Below are 22,680 nucleotides of genomic sequence, written 5' to 3'. Positions count from 1 at the left end.
AATATTAGGTGGTCACCCACCAGGGTTTCTGTTTCTTGCAGGCTTCAACAGTGTTCCTTATACCCCAGGCAGATTCCTTCCAGATAGTTCTCTGGGATGGACTTGGCCTTGGAATTACCTAAACCCCTCCTAGAAGGGGGCCAAGTCCATCCCTCACCTCCCCATCCCTCACCTCTCCATCCTTCCCCATTCCTCACCTCCAGCCTTCCTGTGCCTCTTCATTTCTCAACACAAAATCCTTGTTGTTTTCTCTCCTACTATAGTTCATCAAAACAAGCATAATCCACCACTAAAGCCCTTTTTTTCACTCTCTTCAAGATGCAGTGTTCCAAGTAGTAGAGTGTGATTGACTGTTTACCCCTCAGTTAGGCAAGTACAGAGCACCTCAATTGGCAATTATAACTAGAATGATTCAGTAATGATACTCTCTCTTATTTTCCAAACTGATACAAATGTTTTTCAATTCTCTTTTATATTTTGTGGGATTTTGGTGAGAGTAAAGGCTTAGTCTGCCCCCTTTATGTGATCACCTGATCCCATTTTTGTAGAGAAAAACTATAGATGCTAATTGTAGTTATGCCTGGATCATGAGCCTATTTATTTGTTTCTCTGACTATATTTTCACAATTTCCTTGGGAAAAAGGTTTTATTGTTATAAAAAGAAATTGATAAATTATTGTTGTTAAAATAAGTTTATAAATGTTCTGGGTAATCTATAATATTCTAACATTCCATGTTCTAAGATGGTACTGTATTTTAAATATGGATGCATGTACATCTAACACAAATCATAAGGCAGTCACATAAATAAGGCATAGATGTACACTGTGAGGAATTATTAATATGGTTAATTTAGAGGATACTGGCATTATTGAAAGAAATAGGGAAGTGAGTGGAAGTAGATATGGGTAGGGGGTGGGTGGAGTATGACAAGCATCTGTGTATATCTGGGCATAGATACCAGTGTTTTATTTGTTAATACCCCTACCTGATTTCAAAAAAAGAATTTAAATTGGCTTACTATAGCATGTACAATGCAATGGCATTGAAATAAATAGGTAATGAAATTAGAGTGAAGAGAATATAAGTGTAGGAAAATAAAAATATCAGGAAAGGTTATTTCATAGAAATGTTTATAGTAACAGACCAAGAGATTGAACTTATGGATCTGAAACTTGGAAAGAGAAGGTTATAGGTTTACTGTTACATGAATGAAGGTATGGGAATCCATGGAATTGATGAATTCACCTAAACCCATCAAAACACATTCCTGTGCATACAGTCATTATCCTCTGTATCACCCAGAACAGAACTGTGGCTACAGGTGATGCTCAGTAAAAATTTTATTGAATTAAAATGAGCGAAAAATGACCTATATTACAAATAAGAGGAGCAAGCTAAGCCACAGGCATACTGATATACAGGAATAGAAATTCAAGAGAAAATTAGAAGTAATTTTATCCAACCTAGACTCAGTGTTAGAACCAAGTTAGATAATCTAAGTTTTAAGGTATGTTTACATTTACTTGACTCAAAAAAGTATCACAAAGTCGGGAGGGGAGAGGAAAGAACCATTTAACTTTTTAAACTGGATTTTGGGCTTTTTAGCCAATTTTAATTTTTTGGTTGTTTTGACTAAATATTGATATACTTTAAAGAATTTGAAATTTTACTGAAAAAGGAAGTTAGTGATACTAAACACAACCAAACTTAGAAACAATTATGGAGTTAGTGTATAATGAAAAGCGTCTTTGCTTGAAATTTGCAAATAATTTAAACCATTATTTTCCCCCATATTTCAATTTTCTACTTTTTTTTATGTATTTCACAAATGTTCTTTGTAATGAAAAAATACTAAATCTAAGCTGTTAAGTACTAAGTACTAAATTGAAGCTGTTACCAATGTACTCCATATTATAATTAGTGGCCTGTGGAAGAGAAGTGCCCCCACAGAATATGTAAGTAATCTTTTTGGTATAAAAGTCTGCATGATGTCCTTTTTGTAGACGTGTTGAGGAACACGAATTCATACCTATGGATTTCATTAAAGTAAGTCTTGAACTCTATTGAATCTGGTATTTAAAAACTTTTAGTAAATAAATAAGATAAAAATGATCAACTGAATGTGGCTATTCAAACCAAGATTTACCTTATGTGACAATTTTTTAATCACTTTCTTTAAGAGTACACTCTGTTTGGATGGAGTCTAGACTTATGGTGGGGTTTGTTGGGATAGAATTCAAAGATATGTCTTTAGAAATTATAGCATGTACCTTGGAGATTGCTGTTCTTTGTCTAGCCTACACTGTCATTTCAATAGTTAACTAGGCACATGTAATTGTTGAGTATATGAAATGTGGTTAGTGTGACTGATGAATTTTATTTCTTTTAATTTATATATAAATTTTAAAACTAATAGTTGATTCAGTTATTGAAAACTTTCAATTATGGTTGGAGCAAAATCACAACTGTATTTATGAAGTCTGAATACTGATCTAATATTTATGATGAAAATTTATTGTTCAAATTGAGATGTGCTGTAAGTATAAAATATATACAATATTTGAAAGACCTATTCCCACAAAAGAATGCAAAATATTTCATTAAGAGTTTAATGCCCATATGTTGAAATGATAACATTTTAAATATATTTGATTTAATAAATTTTATCCTTAAAATTAATTTCACTTTTTATAAAGTGGCTACTAGAAAATTTAATATTATATATATATGGCACAATTAAATTTCTTTTGAAAAATGCTAGTCTATAACCACTGAATACTTTTTATAAAGTCTATTTGCATTAACATGTTTTATAATGGACTTTAATTTGACCTCCATGCATCTTTTGTTCCATAGGAAAAGGTTTTCAAAATCTGGAAGACCCATTTTCTCTCAGAAGCCTCTATTGCTCTTTTACATGATTCCTTTTGGTGGTGGTTTCTGCATAAATTTAAGGTATAATGTTATTTTTTAAACTTCTTTTTTTAAGTTGATTTGTGGCACAGTTAATTTTTTAGTAGAGGTGGCACTAGTACAAAAAATATTTTTCTAGATCCTTTCACAGAACTTGGACTTTTAGTATTCCATATATGTTAGAAATCCTGTTTAAAATCTAGAGTTCTTTCAGAGGAGTTAAAACTTCAATATATTTCAAAGATCCTGAGTCTTCATTAATCAGAAAAAGATCAGTGAAATCAAGCAGTGTAATGAATAATAAAGTTGTAGCTTAACTTAGTACTATGATGTGCTGACAAACAGCTAAACAGAAAACCCACTGCAAATCAGTGACATTGAATGAAGTTTCATTTGGAAAATAGTCTACAGAGCAGATGGAGAAAGGGTCTTTACTTGATTCGGAAAGGTAAAAAACTCTGATTAGGATTAACAAAAAAAAGACATCTGGTTATTTGGGAAACGTATCTAAAAAACAATAAGAGAATGGAAATAAGCAGCACATGAGTCTTATGGTAGAGAATATGTGAGCCCGGAAAAAGTGGTGAATACCACACTTATTGTGGTATTGTGTGGCTTCTGGATCTGGAGAGTGGAAGATAAGAGCAGCCCCAGGGATCACAGTCTAAGCCTTAAGAAGGTGTGCCACCCCATCAAGGAAGCCTGAAAATAGACTCCACTCTCCACCTTTCCCCAGCTTAAATTGCTCACACAAATCTGCTTATGGATTGTCACAGGAATTTTACACCATGAAGAAATTGGTACAAACCATTCAGTTGGTGCTTTATGTTAGAATAAACTATAGGTTAGACTAACTCTAGGTTAAGAGTATCTGTCCTATATTTCTGATACTGTTAGGAGCTCTGGATGAAGCATAGGAAATGGTATATATCAGTAATACAAAGATAATTGCTGAGGGAAATTTGTGAAATCAAGAGTTTCATTACCTGAAATTTCTTTCTGTAGATCTGGATCCTGAATTTATGTTTTTCCATGAAAACAGAGAAACATTACATTCCCACTTAAATCTTTTGAGATTATATATAACAAGTTTTTGAAGGAAACATAATTTAGCAGTGTTCTATTTATTTATTTTTTTGGTCAGGCAATAATAGTATTTTATTGCTTTGAACAAACACAGACTTAACACAAAAATATTAATGACTCACTATATTTATAACTTTATTTTTGGAATAACAAGGAATTAGAATTTTTTATCATTTCCTTTTTTTTTTTTTTTTTTAAGTAGTCTCCATGCCCAGCAGGGAGCCCAGTCTGGGGCTTGAACTCACAACCTGAGATCAAGACCTGAGCTGAGATTAAAAGTTGGATGCCTAACCAACTGAGCCACCCAGGTGCCCCTAGAATTTTTTATCTTTAATTAAACTATTCTGTAGAAACTAGCTTTCTGAAATTAAAATGTAATAATTTAGTAATAATTTTAAAACATTATAATTTAATAAGATTTCTAGTGTCATGATTTTTGACATGTTTTGAGAAGCAATATATTCAGCTGGATCAGTGTTCTGCTAGTGTTCTGGGGAACTGAAAGGGGCAATTTGGGGGTCCAGATCAAATTGAAGCAGATTTTCCATTATTTAACTAGAACTCTTCCTCTTTCCTCTCTTTAGTTCATTACATTTTATCTATGATTTTATTTCTAAGAGGGTTTATTGTTAAATATATATATGATATATAAATATATATGTTAAAATGGATGCAAAATACATAAGTTCTGTCTACTTTGGAAGAATAAATAGTACTGGTTTTATACCTGGAATATAGTAAAACCATGAACCACATGTTCAATTCAGTTACCAAAAGTATAATATGAAAAAATATATAATCATATTCCAGAATATAGCATGCTTCAGTATGGTAGCTCTAAAAGTTATTTCAGTAATTGCTATATGATTAATATAAAACCACATTTCCTTTGTTTATTGCCCATGATTTAGTGATAACTTGGTCTAGTAGAAAAAATACTGAAGTTGGATCCAGAAAACTAGAATTTAAATCTTGTTTTCCCAAGTAGTTATTTTGAGACTTTGGGCTAGTCAAAAAATCACTCTGAGCTTCACTTATCTCTAAAAAACAAAACAGGTAGAAGATAACATATACCCTGCTTTTTTCCCCTAGGAATGTTGTATTAAAAGTGACATGAATAAGAAGACACCTAGTAAACTATGAAATACTATATAATGTAATATGAGATTCAATATAATAGAGTTAAGAGATCTGGCTTTCAAAAACAAGTTTACCCAGTTAGTAAATGATGTGACCTAGAATGGCTATTTACCTCTCTAAATCTTTCATAAAATAAAAAAATCACCTACTTTACATGTTTGTTGGGTTAAATGAGAAAGTGCATGTAAAGTTGTTTGTTTATATGGAGCTACATATATAGTAAGTGTTAAGTGGATGTATCTATCATCACCATCATCATTGTTGTTATTATTGTTACTATTGTTATTATATTTTGAGAACACAGTGTTCCAAAAATTGCTGACCAATGTATAGACTAATGACAAAAGTTTCCCTGATGATATTTGACTAGAAGAATTTTATTGTTGTAATAGTAATGATGTTTATGTAAAAGTAATGATATTTCAATATGCTTAATGTTTTTAAAAATTGCCCTTGAGACTTGGGCTTCCAAAAAGATTCAGAAAGCTGGAAAGCACATCATTCCCACCCATATAACAACAAAGAAAAGCGATATAACCTATAAAATTAACAACTTTTTTGAACTCATCATATAGAGTAGATTTCAAAACAAAGAATGTTGCCAGGGGAAAAAGAGAGTAATTGTATGATGATAAAGTGGTTGATTCATCAATATAACATAACAATTCTAAATATATATGCACCTAATAAAAATGCTTTGAAACACATTTAATAAAAACTTTTAAAACTTCAGGATAAATGGGAAAATTCATAAGTACACTTAGGTGTTTCAATACCTCATTCTCAATAATTGGTGTACTATACAGAAAACCAATAATGATATAGAAGACTTGAGCAATACTGTCAACTAGCTTAATTGATCTAATTTGACATTTATTAAATATTCCTCCCAACAACAACAGAACACATTAAATATTTACCAAGTACTTTCTGGGCTAGGAAAACATCCTAATAAATTTAAAACAATTCAAGTCAAACACAGTATGTTTTCAGACCAAAATGGAATTATATTATAAATGAATCAACAGAAAGCTATCCAGAAAATCCTCAAATATTTGGAAACTAAATAACATATTTCTCAGTAACTGTGGGTCAAACCAGAAATCAATAGAGAAATTGGAAAGTATTTTGAATTTAATGAAAATACACATTAAAATTTGTGGGATGTGGGATGCCTGGGTGGCTCAGCCGGTTAAGAATCTGCCTTTGGCTCAGGTCATGATCTCTGGGTCTTGGAATCAGGCCCTGCATCAGGCTCCCTGGTCAGTGGGAGTCTGCTTCTCCCTCTGGCCCTCCCCCACTGCTCATGCATTCACTCTCTCTCTCTTTCAAATAAATAAATATCTTTTAAAAATATGAAATAAAATTTGTGGGATGTAACTCAAGCAGTATTTAGAAATTTAGAGGACTAAAATAACTATATTAGAAATAAGTAAAGTTCTCAAAAACTATGACCTCAGCTTCTATCATAAAAAACTAGAAAAAGAGGAATAAAATAAACCCAAAATGAGCAGAAGAAAGGAAATAAAGATCAGAGAGGCAACTAATAACAGGAAAAACTGAAAAACAAAGAAGGAATTTGAGAAAATCAATGACGCCAAAAGCCGGTCCTTCGGGAATCCTAAAAACAAGGTGATTGCAGAGGAATTGGAAACCTATGTTTCACAGACAGTAAGCATAGCAGAAATAAAACCCAGATACTGCTTAACACTTGACTTAATTGAATCAAACCCCTAGAGGCTAACAGAAGAAGAAGCACACCTATTTCCAAGCATAAATACCTTAGTTTTTACTGTCTTATGAAGATGTCCACGCCTCAAACAGAAATTACAAAATACATGAAAAAGGAATAGAATTGATGAGTTGTTAGGTATGAAAATGTTCGCTTAACAAGATAATGCCAGATTGTTTCCAAACTGGGTGTACAAATTAATACTCCCATCATCAATGTATAAGAGTTCCTAAATAAGCAAAGGTCAAAGAAGAAATCACAAGAGAAATTATAAAATACCATGAGACAAATGAAAACAAAAACACAACATAACAAAACTTATGAGATGTCGTAAAAGCAATGCTAAGAGAAAAATTTATAGCTGTAAACACATTTTAAAACAATATCTCAAATCAACAACCTAACTTTACACATTAAGGAACTAGAAAAAGAAGAACAAATTAAACCCTAAACTAGCAGAAAGAATGATATAATAAAGATTAGAATGGAGACAAAATAGAGAATAGAAAAACAATAGAGAAAATCAACAAAACCAAAAGTTAGTTCTTTGAGAAGATCAACAAAATTGACAAAACTTCAGTTAGATTGACTAAGAAAAAAACAAAGGACTCAAATTACTAAGATCAGAAATGAAAGTGGGAATATTACTATCACCAAAGAAATAAAAAGGATTATAAGAATACTATGAACAAAGGTCTGATAACAAAATTGGGTAACCTATATGGAAATGGACAAATTCCTAGAAACATGCCATTTTCCAAAACTAAATCGTGAAGAAATAGACAATCTGAGTAGACCTATAACTAACTAGTAAGGAGATTGAATCAGTTAACAGAAACCTCCCAACAAAGAAAAGCCCTCTACCAGGTGGCTTCACTGATGAATTCTAGCAAGATAAAAGAATTAATACTAATCTTCTCAAACTCTTCCAAACAATCAAAGACAAGGGAACATTTCCTAACTTATTCTATGAGGCCAGCATTTCCCTGATACCAAAGCCAAAGATACTATAAGAGACAAAAAAATCTATACACCAATATCCTCTTTGATGAATATCAATGCAAAAATCCTCAACAAACCACCAGCAAGCTCAATTCAGCAGCATATTAAAGGATTATATACTCTGACCAATGGGATTTATTCCCAGAATGCAAGTATGGTTTAATATATGTTAAATAGCTTGATCTAATGGATATGCTGGTAACCTGAATACTCAACAGCTGCAGGACACAATTTCTTTTCAAGCATACCGAAATATTTAGCTACTAAGTTATTTAGTAGATTTTATTTATGTATTTTTGAGAGAGACAGAGAGTGAGCAAGCACAAAGTGGGAAGGATGAGCAGAGGAAGGGAGAGAAGCAGACTTCTTGCTGAGCAGGAAGCTCAATGTGGGGCTCAATCCTAGGACCCTGAGATTATGACTTGAGCCGAAGGCAGAAGTTTAACTGAGTCACCCAGGCGCCCCCATACCAAAATATTTATTAAAAATGACCATACCATCTTGGCGTTTAGTCTCCTGTGGAGGTATTTATGGTATGGGCACTAGGTTGACTTATATTATTTAAATATATATTCTGGAACTTTCTGTTTGAGATAATTTCTATTCTTCATACACGTTAAGTATAGATTGTATAGTTGAAGCATGCTAAATTTCTTGACTACTAAATTACATATATATATAGGATCTCATTTAATTCTAACACAACCCTGTATCTTAGAACCACTGTCTATTGCAAACATTGCTAACTATTAATATTTATTATTTTTGCTATTTTGTCCTTCCATAAACTTATTACACAAGTATGGGAGCTCTTTTGGGCCTTAGGAGATCTAGATTTTGGTCTGGCTCTCAATTACTTAACTGTATAATCTTAAACCTCTTAATCTTTCTGAACATTAATGCAATCACTAAAATAGAGGGATTTAAGGTAGGTGGTAACCAACTTCCATTTTAGGTCTAAGATCCTATGCATTTATGAATCCCAGCTCATTTGGCTTGCCAATTTTGTAGAAAACTATGACTAAATTTGATAATTTTTGGTGTTTATTACCAAAATTGATTAATGCCAGTTTGTGCTTCTGTAAGTGACATCATAGATAAATTTGGACTCTATTTTTATTAGTTAATTCATGTATGTAGACTCTAATTCATTTTTGCATTGCTTAATAGAGCAAGAATTCAGGATGCTAGTGCTTTATTTTAAAGTTTTTATTTTAATTCCAGTTAACATAAATGTTATATTAGTTTCAGGTATACAATATAGTGATTCAGCACTTCCATACATCACCTGGTGCTCCTACAATAACTGCACTCCTTAATCTCCATCATCTATTTAACACAACACCCCCATCCCCACCCCTCTGGTAACCATCAGTGCTCTATAATTAAAAGACTATTTCTTGGTTTCTCTCTCTGTGTCTCTTATTTTTCCTTTGCTCGTTTGTTTTGTTTCTTAAATTCTACATATAAGTGAAATCATAGGGTATTTAACTTTCTCTGACTGACTCACTTCACTTAGCATTATACACTCTAGCTCCATCCATGTCATTGTAAATGACAAGATTTCATTTTTTTATGGATGAATAGTATTGCGTTGCGATATATCACATCTTCCTTATCCACTCATTGATGGACACTTGGGCTGCTTCCCATATTTGTGCTATTGTAAATAATGCTGCCATAAACATGCGGGTGTATGTATCACTTTGAATTGTGTTTTTGTATTCTTTGGATAAATACCCAGTCGTGGGATTGTTGGATCATAAGTTGGATTAACTTTTTGAGGAACCTCCATGCTGTTTTGCAGAGTGGCTGCACCAGTTTGCATTTCCATCAACAGTGCAGGAGGGTTACCATTTCTCCACATCCTCTCCAACACCTTTTGTTTCTTGTGTTGTTGATTTTAGCCATTCTGATAGAAGTAAGGTGGTAAGTCCTTATAGTTTTGATTTGCATTTCCCTGATGGTAAATGATAAGGGACATATTTTCATGTCTCTGCTGGCCATCTGGATGTCTTCTCTGGAGAAATGTCTGTTTATGTCATCTGCCCATTTTTTAATTGGATTATTTGTTTTTCGGGTGTTGAGTTTTATAATTTCTTTATATATTTTGGATACTAACCTTTTATCAGATATGTCATTTGCAAATATCTTCTCCCCTTCTGTAGGTTGCCTTTTAGTTGTGTTGATTTTTCCATTGCTGTGCAGAAGCTTTTTATTTTGATGTAATACCAATAATTTATTTTTGTTTTTGTTTCCCTTGCCTGAGGAGACCTATCTTCTTTACAGAAATGTCTGTTCATGTCTTCTGCCCATTTCTTGATTGGACTATTTGTTCTTTGGGTGTTGAGTTTGGTAAGTTCTCTATATGTTTTGGATACTAGCCCTTTTTCTGATATGTCATTTGCAAATATCTTCTCCTGTTCTGTCAGTTGTCTTTTGATTTTGTCAACTATTTCCTTTGCTGTGCAAAAGCTTTTTATCTAGATGAAAGTCCCAGTAGTTCATTTTTGCCTTTGTTTCCCTTGCCTTTGGAGATGTGTCTAGCAAGAAGTTGCTGTGGCCGAGGTCGAAGAGGTTGCTGCCTGTGTTCTCCTCTAGGATATTGATGGATTCCTGTCTCCCATTTAGGTCTTTCATTCATTTGAGTCTATTTTTTTGTATGGTGTTAGAAAATGGTCCAGTTTCATTCTTCTGCATGTGGCTGTCCAATTTTCCGAACACCATTTGTTGAAGAGACTGTCTTTTTTCCATTGGACATTCTTTCCTGCTTTGTCAAAGATTAGTGGACCATAAAGTTGAGGGTCCATTTCTGTGCTCTCTATTCTATTCCATTGATCTATGTTTCTGTTTTTGTGCCAGTACCCTACTGTCTTGATGATTACAGCTTTGTAATAGAGCTTGAAGTCTGGAATTGTGATGCCACCAGCTTTGCTTCTCTTTTTCAACATTCCTCTGGCTATTCAGGGTCTTTTCTGGTTCCATACAAATTTTAGGATTGTTTGTTCCATTTCTTTGAAAAAAGTTGATGATATTTTGATAAGGATTGCACTGAATGTGTAGATTGCTCTAGGTAGCATAGACATTTTCACAATATTTGTTCTTCCAATCCATGAGCATGGACCGTTCTTCCATCTTTGTGTCTTCCTCAATTTCTTTCATGAGTATTCTATAGTTTTCTGAGTACAGATCCTTTGCCTCTTTGGTTAGATTTATTCCTAGCTGTCTTACTGTTTTGGGTGCAAATGTAAATGGGATCAACTCCTTAATTTCTCATTCTTCTGTCTTGGTGTATAGGAATGCCACAGATTTCTGTGCATTGATTTTATATCCTGCCACTTTACTGAATTCCTGTATGAGTTCTCAGAATTTTAGGTTGAGTCTTTCAGTAGTTACTCTGAGTGTAAATGGGCTAAATGCCCCAATCAAAAGGCACAGGGTATCAGATTGGATGAAAAAGCAAGGCCCATCGATATGCTGTCTGCAAGAGACTCATTTTAGACCCAAAGACACCTCCAAATTTAATGTGAGGGGGTGGAAAACCATTTATCATGCTAATGGACATCAAAAGAAACCTGGGGTGGCACTCCTTGTATCAGACAAATTGGATTTTAAATCAAAGACTGTAGTAAGAGATGTAGAGGGACACAATATCATACTTAAAGGATGTATCCAACAAGAAGATCTAACAATTGTAAATATTTATGCTCCTAATATGGGAGCAGTCAATTATATAAGCCAATTAATAAAATCAAAGATACACATCGATAATAATACAATGATAGTAGGGGACTTTAACACCCCCCTCACTGCAATGGACAGATCATCTAAGCAGAAGATCAAGAAGGAAATAAGGGCTTTGAATGACACACTGGGCCAGATGGACTTAACAGATATATTCAGAACATTCCATCCTAAAGCAACAGAACACACATTCTTCTCTACTGCATATAGAACATTCTCCAGAATAGATCACTTCCTGGGTCACAAATCAGTTCTCAGCTGGTACCAGAAGATTAGGGTAATTCTCTGCATATTTTTGGACCACAATGCTTTGAAACTAGAACTCAGTCACAAGAGGAAAATCGGAAAGAACTCAAATACATGGAAGCTAAAGAACATCCTACTAAAGAATGAATTAACCAGGAAATTAAAGAATTTTAAAAATTCATGGAAACAAATGCAAATGAAAACACAACTGTTCAAAATCTTTGGGATGCAGCAAATGTGGTCCTAAAAGGGAAGTATATAGCACTACAAGCCTTTCTCAAAAAACAAGAAAGGTCTCAAATACACAACCTAACCCTACACCTAAAGGAACTGGAGAAAGAACAGCAAATAAAGCCTAAACCCAGCAGGAGAAGAGAAATAATAAAGATCAGAGCAGAAATCAATGAAATAGAAACCAAAAGAATAGTAGAACAGATCAACGAAACTAGGAGCTGGTTCTTTGAAAGAATTAACAAGATTGATAAACCCCTGGCCAGACTGATCACAAAGAAAAGAGAAAGGACCCAAATAAATAAAATATGAATGAAAGAGGAGAGATCACAACCAACACCAAAGAAATACAAACAATTATGAGAACATATTATGAACAACTATATGCCAACAAATTAGGCAATCTGGAAGAAATGGATGCATTCCTGGAGAAGTATAACCTACTAAAACTGAACCAGGAAGAAATAGAAAACCTGAACAGACCCATAACCAGTAAGGAAATTGAAGCAGTCATCAAAAATCTCCCAACAAACAAGAGCCCAGGGCCAGATGGCTTCCCAGGGGAATTCTACCAAACATTTAAAGAAGAATTAATACCTATTCTTCTGAAACTGTTCCAAAAAATAGAAATGGAAGGAAATTTTCCAAACTCGTTTTATGAAGCCAGCATTACCTTGACCAAAACCAAAGACCCCATCAAAAAGGAGAATTACAGACCAATATCCCTGATGAACATGGATGCAAAAATTTTTCACCAAAATAGCCAATAGGGTCCAACAGTACATTAAAAGGATTATTCACCATGACCAAGTGGGATTTATTCCTGGGCTGCAAGTTTGGTTCAACATCTGCAAATCAATCAATGTGATATACTACATTGGTAAGAGAAAGAACAAGAGCCATATGATCCTCTCGATAGATGCGGAAAAAGCATTTGACAAAGTACAGCATCCTTTCTTGATTAAAACTCTTCACAGTGCTAGGGATAGAGGTACATACTTCAATATCATAAAAGCCATCTATGAAAAACCCACAGCGGATACCATTCTTAATGGGAAAAAAAAAAAGAGACCTTTTCCCCCAAGGTCAGGAACACAGCGGGGATGTCCACTATTACCACTGCTATTCAAAATAGTACTAAAAATCCTAGCCTCAGCAATCAGACAACAAAAAGAAATAAAAGGCATCCAAATCAGCAAAGAAGAAGTTTATTAATTTTATTGATTTTTTTTTTTTTTCCAAGAATCAGCTCCTGGTTTCTTTGATCTCGTCTATTATTTTTTTTTTTTTTTTTTTTTTTTAGTTTTTGTATCATTTATTTCTGCTCTAATCTTTATATTTCCTTCCTTCTGCTGGTTTTAGATTTTATTTGTTGTTCTTTTTCTAGCTCCTTTAGATGTAAGGTTTTGTTGTTTATTTGAGATTTTTCTTCTTTCTTGAGATAGGACTGTATTGCTATAAACTTCCTTCTTAGAAACACTTTTGTTGCATCCCAAGGTTTTTGGACCGCTGTGTTTTCATTTTCATTTGTTTCCTTGTACTTTTTTATTTCTTATTTTATTTCCTGGTTGATCCATTCATTGTTTAGTAGCATTCTATTTAACCTCCATTTATTTGTGGTCTTTCTAGATTTTTTCCTTTGGTTGACTTCTATTCTCATAGCATTGTGATCAGAAAAGATGCATGGTATGACTTCGATCTTAAATTTGTTGAGGCTGGTTTTCTGGGCTAATATGTTATCTATTCTGGAGAATGTTCCATGTGCACTTGAAAAGAATCTGTATTCTGCTGTTTTAGGGTGGGATGTTCTGACTATATCTGTTAAACCCATCTAGTCCAGTACGTCATTCAAAGCTATTTTTTCCTTGTTGATTTTCTGTCTATATGATCTGTCCATTGATATAAATGGGGTGTTAAAGTCTTCTACTACTATTATATTACTGATTAGTTCCTTTATGGTTGTTAACTATTTTATGTATCTGGATACTCCTATGTTGGGTGCATCAATATTTACAATTGTTATATCTTCTTGTTGGATTGTCCCCTTTATTATTGTATCATGTCCTTCTTTGCCTCTTGTTACAACCTTTGTTTTAAAGTCTGTTTTGTCCTATATTTAACTATTGCTACTCTGGCTTTCTTTTGACATCCACATCCTTTGCATAATAGCTGTTTCTCCATCCCTTCACTTTGAATCTGCAGATACCTTAAGTCTAAAATGTGTCTCTTGTAGGCAGCATATAGGTGGGTCTTATTTTTTTTTTATCCATTCTGTCACCCTATGTATTTTGATTGGAGCATTTAGTCCATTTAAATTTAGGGTAACTATTGATAGATATGCATTTGTTGCCATTTCATTACTTGTTTTGTGGTTGTCTTTGAAGATTTTCTCTGATCCTTTCTTGTCTTTCTCTCATGTTTTGGTGATTTTTTTAGTGATATATTTGGATTTTTTCCCTTTGTTTTTGGTATATTTATTAGTTGTTTTGGCATATTGTTACCATTAGGTTTGCATACAACCTCTTCTGCATATATCAGTCCATATTAAATTGATGGTTGTTAAAATTTGAACCTATTCCTCCCCTCTACCCACATTTTAGGTATATTGTATATTTTATGTCCTTGACTATTTTTTATAGAAATATTCATTTTTATTACTTTTGTGTTCCCTGTTTTGTGTTATACTGTCACTTTTGGTCTCTCCTTTCCACTCAAAGAGTCCCCTTTAGTATTTCTTGCGGGGCTGATTTAGTGGTCACAAACTCCTTTAGTTTTGGTTTGTCTGGGAAACTCTTTATCTCTCCGTATACTCTGAATGATAGTCTTGTTGAATAGGGTATTCCTGGCTGCAGATTGTTCCCCTTCAGCACTTTGAATATATCATGCCACTCTCTTCTTCTGGCTTAAAAAGTTTCTGTTGTAAAATTTCCTGCTAACGCTATGGGTTTTCCCTTGTAAGTTACTGACTTCTTTTGTCTTGCTGCTTTTGAGATTTTTTTTTCTTTATCACTATATTTTGCAAAATTAATTATAATATGTCTGGTGTGGGTCTGCTTTTATTGATTTTGATAGGAGTCTTAGTGTCTCCTGGATCTGGACATTTGTTTCCTTCCCCAGAGTAGGGAAGTTTTCAACTGTTATTTCTTCAAATAAATTTTCTGCCCCTTTTTTCTCTTTTTTTGGGACTCCTATAATACGAATATTATTGCATTTGATGGAGTCATTGAGTTCCCAAGTCTTTTCTAGTTTTGCATAACTTTTTTCTCTCTTTTGTTAAGCTTGATTACTTTCCATTACTCTGTCTTCTCTCTCATTGATTCATTCTTCTGCTTCTGACATCCTGTTATTCATTCCATCAAGTGTCTTTCTCATTTCATTTACTGAGCCCTTTATCTCCACTATGTTATTCCTTATCTCTGTGTTAAGGCTCTCACTCATATCTTCCACTCTTCTCAATTCCAATGAGTATCCTTATGATCATTATTTTAAATGCTTCATCAGGTGTGTTACTTATATCTGTTTTGCTTAGATCTCTGGTTATGGCCTTGTCCTGTTCTTTCATTTGGGATAAATTTCTCTGTCTTCTCATTTTGTCTACCTCTCTGTGTTAAGAGAGTCAGCTATGTCTTCTGCTCTTGAAAGTAGTGACTTTATGAAGGGGAGACCCTAGAGTGCCCTACAGTGCAGTGTCCCCTGTTCACCAGAACCTGGCACTTAAGGAGAGTATCCTATCTGTTTTGCTTATAACCTGCTGTTGTGTTTGAGTCACGTTTCCTTTCTGTGCAGTCATTTGTACTGACTCTGCCTGTTGTGGGCTGTGCTTCCTCTCTGTGGTGTAGGTGGGACTCAGGCAGGCCAGTTCTGAGGGGACTTGCCTGCAGGGGAACTTGGAAGTGGGGCAACAGTGTTAGCAAGATTTGCATTGGGCCACTAGGCCTATGCTGGATCCCCCAACGTGCTGCTTTACCTGAGAACTGTGTGCCAGGGCTGCTGGGAGCATAAGGCTGGGCCCAGCATGTGATAGTGGCTAGGGGCATGCAGCTAGGCATGGTGTGGTGGCTGGGTGTGGCACACAGCAGCAGCTGTGCTGCTGGACAAGGCACACACGCAGCTTTAACAAAATTTGCCCTGAGCCCTGGGCCCTGGGCCAAGGCTATAAGTGTCTTTATCGCCTTGCCTCCCGCAGGTGGTTTTGTATTTATGCTGGGAAGTGAGGAAGGAAAAGGCGCCTGCCAGCTCCCTCATTTTGGGAGAAGTCCACCAACACATCTGAAGTCAGTATGAACAGATTTGTTTCCCATTTGCCCCCAGCCTTGTGTAAACTGTCATTTTTATGTTGCCTCTTTGTACAGGCTGCTGTCCCTTTAAGGGTGATGACTCAGCTATCACTTGACCTCCTGGCTCACCCAATGCTGAGGCAGGTGACTTTTAAAGCACTGGTTATACAAACAGGAGGAGTTCAGCCCTTTCAGTTTTTAAAGCCAAATGTTATGGAGATTAGTTTTCCCTGTGTGAGCTGCCTGTTGTGAGAGCCCATTTCTCTGCCCTCTTCAGGCAAGCAGCTCCCTCCCTCCTGAGGGCAGTCTCTCTCCACCTTTCTGACCTTCCTAATGTTTCAGAGCAATTTCGTCTCTAAATTTAGTTGCAGAGTTCGTTCTGCCAGTCTTCAGATTGAGCTCTGGTTTACTAACTTGGATATGGATGGTATCTAATTGTAAATGTGGATGGGGTGAGCTCAGGAACTCCCTACTACGTCATTTTCCCAAGCTCATCCTATCAGGACTTTAATATTGACATTATTATTGTCTATACATTCTTTCTTCTTACAACATATTTACTATGTCTTAGTTTAGCCATCATGTCACAATTTTACTAGTTCTGGCTGTGCTTGTCTCATCCTAGTAAGTGCTTTAATTTCATACTGAGTTACTGGATAATGATAGAGTTGGAGCAGATATAGGACAAGAGAAAGTAATAATCATTGATTGCCTCTACATGCCAGCTTTAATGCAGGCACCTTCAATTAACTCATCAAATGTTTGCATGCTTTCTGTGTGCCAGGCACTGTGCTAAGTGCTTGAATTACAAAGCCAAACTAAACATGATTCTTGTCCTTATTTTACTACATATGTATATTTTACATACATTTGGCAGATGAGGAAACTAAGACTGATTAACTAGCCCAGGGTAAGGCAACTAATGAATGACAAAGCCAGTATTCAAATTCAGCTCTGCATGGTACCAAACCCATGCTCATTCTCACTGCAGCAACTGATCTGCCTTTTAAGAATAAATAAAATTACTGACATTATGTGTACAAATTCCAATTTTAAATTGTAATATTTATGTTTTTAATCTCATACATGTTTTATTTTTTAAGCCTGACAGAGAAAATCAAGATTCCTTGTTTGACAGAATTTCAGAAAGTTATGCGATACTTTTCATGAGCATCCCTACAAGTCGAAAAGATGCATTCCTTCAGGTAAACATAGAAATTAACTGGTTACACTAAGCATTTTTAGAACAAATGAAATTTTATTTTTTTTTGAACAAATGAAATTTTAAAAAATAGTTATTTTATTTAAATAAATTAGAACCTAATAGGTTTACTTAAACCTATTAGAACATATTTTGTTACTTTGAAAGCAAATTTCCTGAAGTAAAGTAAGTAATGGTCATGTTTTAAAAGTTATGTTATGTTTCCCCCTCATTATATTGTATTCCCTTGTCTAAAAGTCTTACAGAATCTCCTTAGTGTGCTATAGGTATTTTGTTTGCATATTGATAATTTAAAAACTACTATCTTATTCTGTGTATATTCTTGGTTTTTTGTTTACCTATAAAATTATCATTTTTCTTTTACTTTATAATGTATCTTTTGATTTGTTTAAGAGGACTTGAGAAGTTTGTGTTTTACATAAGGACTAAGTACCTGTTACAGTAAATGACAATGGATATATTTATAATCAAATGTTTGTTTTATGTTTTTGTTAGTATAATAACCAGTGAATAGGATTGATTAAAAGAATTTGTGTTCTTAAGTAACGAGAAATGAAAATGTGTAGGAATATGCCAGCAAATCAGACAATCTGGAAGAAATGGATGCATTTCTAGAGAAGTATAAACTACCAAAACTGAACCAGGAAGAAATAGAAAACCTGAACAGACCCATAACCAGTAAGGAAATGGAGGCAATAATCAAAAATCTCCCAGCAAAGAACCCAGGGCCAGATGGCTTCCCAGGGGAATTCTACCAAACATTTAAAGAAGAATTAATACCTGTTCTTCTGAAGCTGTTCAAAAAAATAGAAATGGAAGGAAAACTTCCAGACTGATTTTCTGAGGCCAGCATTACCTTAACCAAAACCAGACAAAGACCCCACCAAAAAGGAGAATTACAGACCAATATCCCTGATGAACATGGATGCAAAAATTCTCACCAAAAGACTAGCCAACAGGATGCAACAGTACATTAAAAGGATTATTCACCATGACCAAGTGGGATTTATTCCTGGGCTGCAAGGTTGGTTCAACATCTACAAATCAATCAATGTGATACAATACATTAATAAAAGAAAGAACAAGAGTCCTATGATTCTCTCAATAGATGCAGAAAAAGCATTTGACAAAGTACAGCATCCTTTCTTGATTAAAACTCTTCACAGTGTAGGGACAGAGGTACATACCTCAATATCATAAAAGCTGTCTATGAAAAACCCACAGTGAATATCATTTTCAGTGGAGAAAAACTGAGAGCTTTCCCTCTAAGGTCGGAACATAGCAGGGATGTCCACTATCACCACTGCTGTTCAACATAGTACTAGAAGTCCTAGCCTCAGCAATCAGACAACAACAACAACAACAAAATAAAAGGCATTGAACTGGCAAAGAAGAAAGCTGAAGTCTCACTCTTTGCAGATGATCTGATACTTTATGTGGAAAACCCAAAAGACTCCACCCCAAAACTGCTAGAACTTATACAGGAATTCAGTAAATTGGCAGGATATAAAGTCAGTGCACAGAAATCAGTTGAATTTCTATACACCAAGAACAAGACAGAAGAAAGAGAAGTCAAGGAGTCAGTCCCATTTACAATTGCACCCAAAACTGTAAGATACCTAGGAATAAATCTAACCAAAGAGGCAAAGGATCTGTACTCAGAAAACTATAGAATACTCATGAAAGAAATTGAGGAAGACACAAAGAAATGGAAGAATGGTCCACGCTCATGGATTGGAAGAACAAATATTGTGAAAATGTCTATGCTACCTAGAGCAATCTACACATTCAATGCAATCCCTATCAAAATATCATCTACTTTTTTCAAAGAAATGGAACATAATCCTAAAATTTATATGGAACCAGAAAAGACCCCGAATAGCCAGAGGAATGTTGAAAAAGAAAAGCAAAGCCGGGGCGCCTGGGTGGCTCAGATGGTTGAGCATCTGTCTGCCTTCGGCTCAGGTTGTGATCTCGAGGTCCTGGAATTGAGTCCCACACTGGGCTCCTTCCTTAGCGGGGAGCCTGCTTCTCCCTCTGCCTGCCACTTCCCCTGCTTGTACTCTCCTTCTCTGTCTGGCATATAAATAAATAAAATCCTTTAAAAAAAAAAAAAGAAAGAAAAGAAAAGCCGGTGGCATCGTAATTCCAGACTTCCAAGCTCTATTACAAAGCTGTAATCATCAATACAGCAGGGTACTGGCACAAAAACAGACACATAACACCATACACAAAAATAGACCCACAATGGATGAAAGACCTAAATGTGAGACAGAAACCCATCAAAATCCTAGAGGAGAACACAGGCAGCAACCTCTTTGCCCTCAGCCACAGCAACTTCTTCCTAGAAACATTGCCAAAGGCAAGGGAAGTAAGGGCAAAAATGAACTATTGGGACTTCATCAAGATAAAAAACTTTTGCACAGTAAAGGAAACAGTCAACAAATCCAAAAGATTTGTTGACAGACAGACAGAATGGGAGAAGGTATTGGCAAATGACAGATAAAGGGCTAGTATCCAAAATCTATAAAGAACTTATGAAACTCAAAACCCAAAGAACAAATGATCCAATCAAGAAATGGGCAGAAGACATGAACAGACATTTCTGCAAAGAAGACATATAAATGGCCAACAGACACATGAAAAAGTGCTCAACATCACTCAGCATCAGGGAAATCCAAATCAAAACCTCAATGAGATACCACCTAACACTAGTCAGAATGGCTAAAATTAACGAGTCAGGAAACAACATGTTGGCGAGGATGTGGAGAAAGGGGAACCCTCCTACACTGTTGGTGGGAATGCAAGCTAGTGCAGCCATTCTGGAAAGCAGTATGGAAGTTCCTCAAAAAGTTGAAAATAGAGCTACCCTACAACACAGCAATTGCACTACGGGGTATTTGCCCCAAAGATACAAATGTAGTGATCTGAAGGAGCACCTGCACCTCAATGTTTATAGCAGCAATGTCCACAATAGCCAAACTATGGAAAGAGCCTAGATGTCCATCAACAGATGAATGGATAAAGAAGATGTGATAAATACACACACACACACACACACACACACACACACACACACACACACACACACACTATTGGAATATTACGTAGCCATCAAAAAAACCAAAATCTTGCCTTTGTGATGACATGGATGGAACTAGAAGGTATTATGCTTAGTGAAATAAATCAATCAGAGAAAGACAATTTTCATATGATCTCACTTATATGAAGAATTTGAGAAACAAGGCAGAGGATCATAGGGGAAGGGAGGGAAAAATGAAACAAGATAAAACCAGAGAGGGAGAGAAACCATAAGAGACTCTTTTTTGTGTGTGTTAAGATTTTATTTGTTTATTTGGCGGACAGAGAGACAGGAAGAGCGGGAACACAAGCAGGAGGAGTGGGAGAGGGAGAAGCAGGCTTCCCGCAGAGCAGGGAGCCCGATGCGGGGCTCGATCCCAGGATGCTGGGATCATGACCTGAGCTGAAGGCAGACCCTTAACAACTGAGCCACCCAGGTACCCCACCATAAAAGACTCTTAATCTCAGGAAACAAACTGAGGATTGTTGGAGTGAAGAGGGGTGGGAGGAATGGTGTGGCTGGGTGATGGACACTGGGGAGGGTATGTGCTATGGTGAGCACTATGAATTGTGTAAGACTGTTGAATCACAGACCTGTACCCCGAAACAAATAATACATTACATTACTTTAAAAAATAATAAAAATAAAAGAAAAATAAAATGTGTAGGAATTTCATTACATACTTTTAAATTTATACATCCAGCACCTCAAAGCAGAAGTCTCATTCAGATGCCTTGTTGTGTTGACATCTGTAAATCAGATATACATTCATATTTTGGAGTTGATAACTGTTTTCATGGGTAAAACAAACTTAAAAACAGTAAAATATCCTTCACAACGAAAATATAAACAACCTTACATTGCCAGACAATATGTTCAGTTTTAACCTACCTTTCTTACTCAAAGCCATATATGTGCAGTGTCTATAAAAGGAAACCAGTAGTGGACTGATAATAAGGCGACTTGGTCTCATGTTCAGAATCTGCTACTAATTACCTGGTTGATCTTGGCAACACATTTAGTCTCTCAGTTCCATAGTTGGAAGAGGTTGATTAGAACTGTGATTCATAAATTGTCATTTTGTAGAATAGTGGTGTTCTGAAAGATGGACTAGGATTTTTCTCTGCCAATTTTGAAATATTTTTTCTTATTTCCATGTAAAAGTTAGTTAATGGTTAGGATTTTGGGCAAATTGTCTACAAATGACAAAAATAGCTGTTTCTCCTATCCATAATCTTTTACTTAGTCTGTCCTTTTGTGGTGAGTGAGCCTAGCCTACCTGTATGGTTTGATGAAATTAAGCATGCTTTAACATAATGCTCTTGAGAAAAGGATAACAGGCCTTTTTAAAGTGGACAAAGGAAGTACTGGCACCATTGCATATCCCCCATTCTCCAATTTATAGCCCTACACTTTTGGTCCAAATGTTCTCCCCTGGGTTGGATATGCCTTTCTATAGATATTATATTTATAACCTTTCTCAAATCATGACTTGATTTTTTTTCTGGGTCCCTATTTTCTGTGGCTTTTTCTGAGGAGAAATAAGAAGTTGTTTAATCAAGATTCAAAGCCTCTTTGAGAATAAGATGTACATCTTGGTGATTTGACCCCTTGGCCTGGGTTCAGTCTTCTTTTAATACTCCCAGTTTCTATGCTTGAGAATGAGGACACCTTGCTATACATCTATCTCCCCCAAAGCTGTTTAAGTAGAAATAAAGTCCTATCTCTTATTGACAAATTTCCATTATTTTTAACTCATTCAAACAAGTCAGGGTTTTGTTACTGCTTGCTCATCTGATTTACCTTACCTAACAAAGAGAAGTTTATTAATTTTTAAGAATTTTAAGGTCGTCATCATGTCCCACTATTCAGTACAAATTAGCTGAATCTAAACATATTTAGTGTGACTTTTACTTCACTTTATTCCAGTGTCATACAATGATAGACCTTCAGAAATTTTCCCAACACAATTTGACACTTGATCCTTTTTTTAATAATTTTT

At 35.2% G+C, this 22,680-nt stretch overlaps 1 protein-coding gene across 4 annotated transcripts in view; it reads left to right on the top strand.

Annotated features, from left to right (window-relative positions):
* The window catches only part of FAM227B (family with sequence similarity 227 member B), a 206,131-nt gene that overhangs the window by 22,921 nt on the left and 160,530 nt on the right, over nucleotides 1-22,680 (top strand). For all 4 annotated transcript variants that reach the window (XM_073876977.1, XM_073876976.1, XM_073876975.1 and 1 more), the window contains exons 8-9: nucleotides 2,860-2,958; nucleotides 17,478-17,579. In XM_073876977.1, the coding sequence (XP_073733078.1) occupies nucleotides 2,860-2,958; nucleotides 17,478-17,579 (201 nt within the window). The remainder of the gene's footprint in view (nucleotides 1-2,859; nucleotides 2,959-17,477; nucleotides 17,580-22,680) is intronic.

The sequence above is a fragment of the Callorhinus ursinus genome, unplaced genomic scaffold, assembly GCF_003265705.2.
Source record: "Callorhinus ursinus isolate GAN/ISIS: 27379988/994484 unplaced genomic scaffold, GSC_fseal_2.0 scaffold25, whole genome shotgun sequence".
NCBI classification, from domain to species: Eukaryota; Metazoa; Chordata; class Mammalia; order Carnivora; family Otariidae; genus Callorhinus; species Callorhinus ursinus.
Note: the sequence above shows the minus strand (reverse complement) of the source record. Positions and strands in the feature narration are given on the sequence as shown.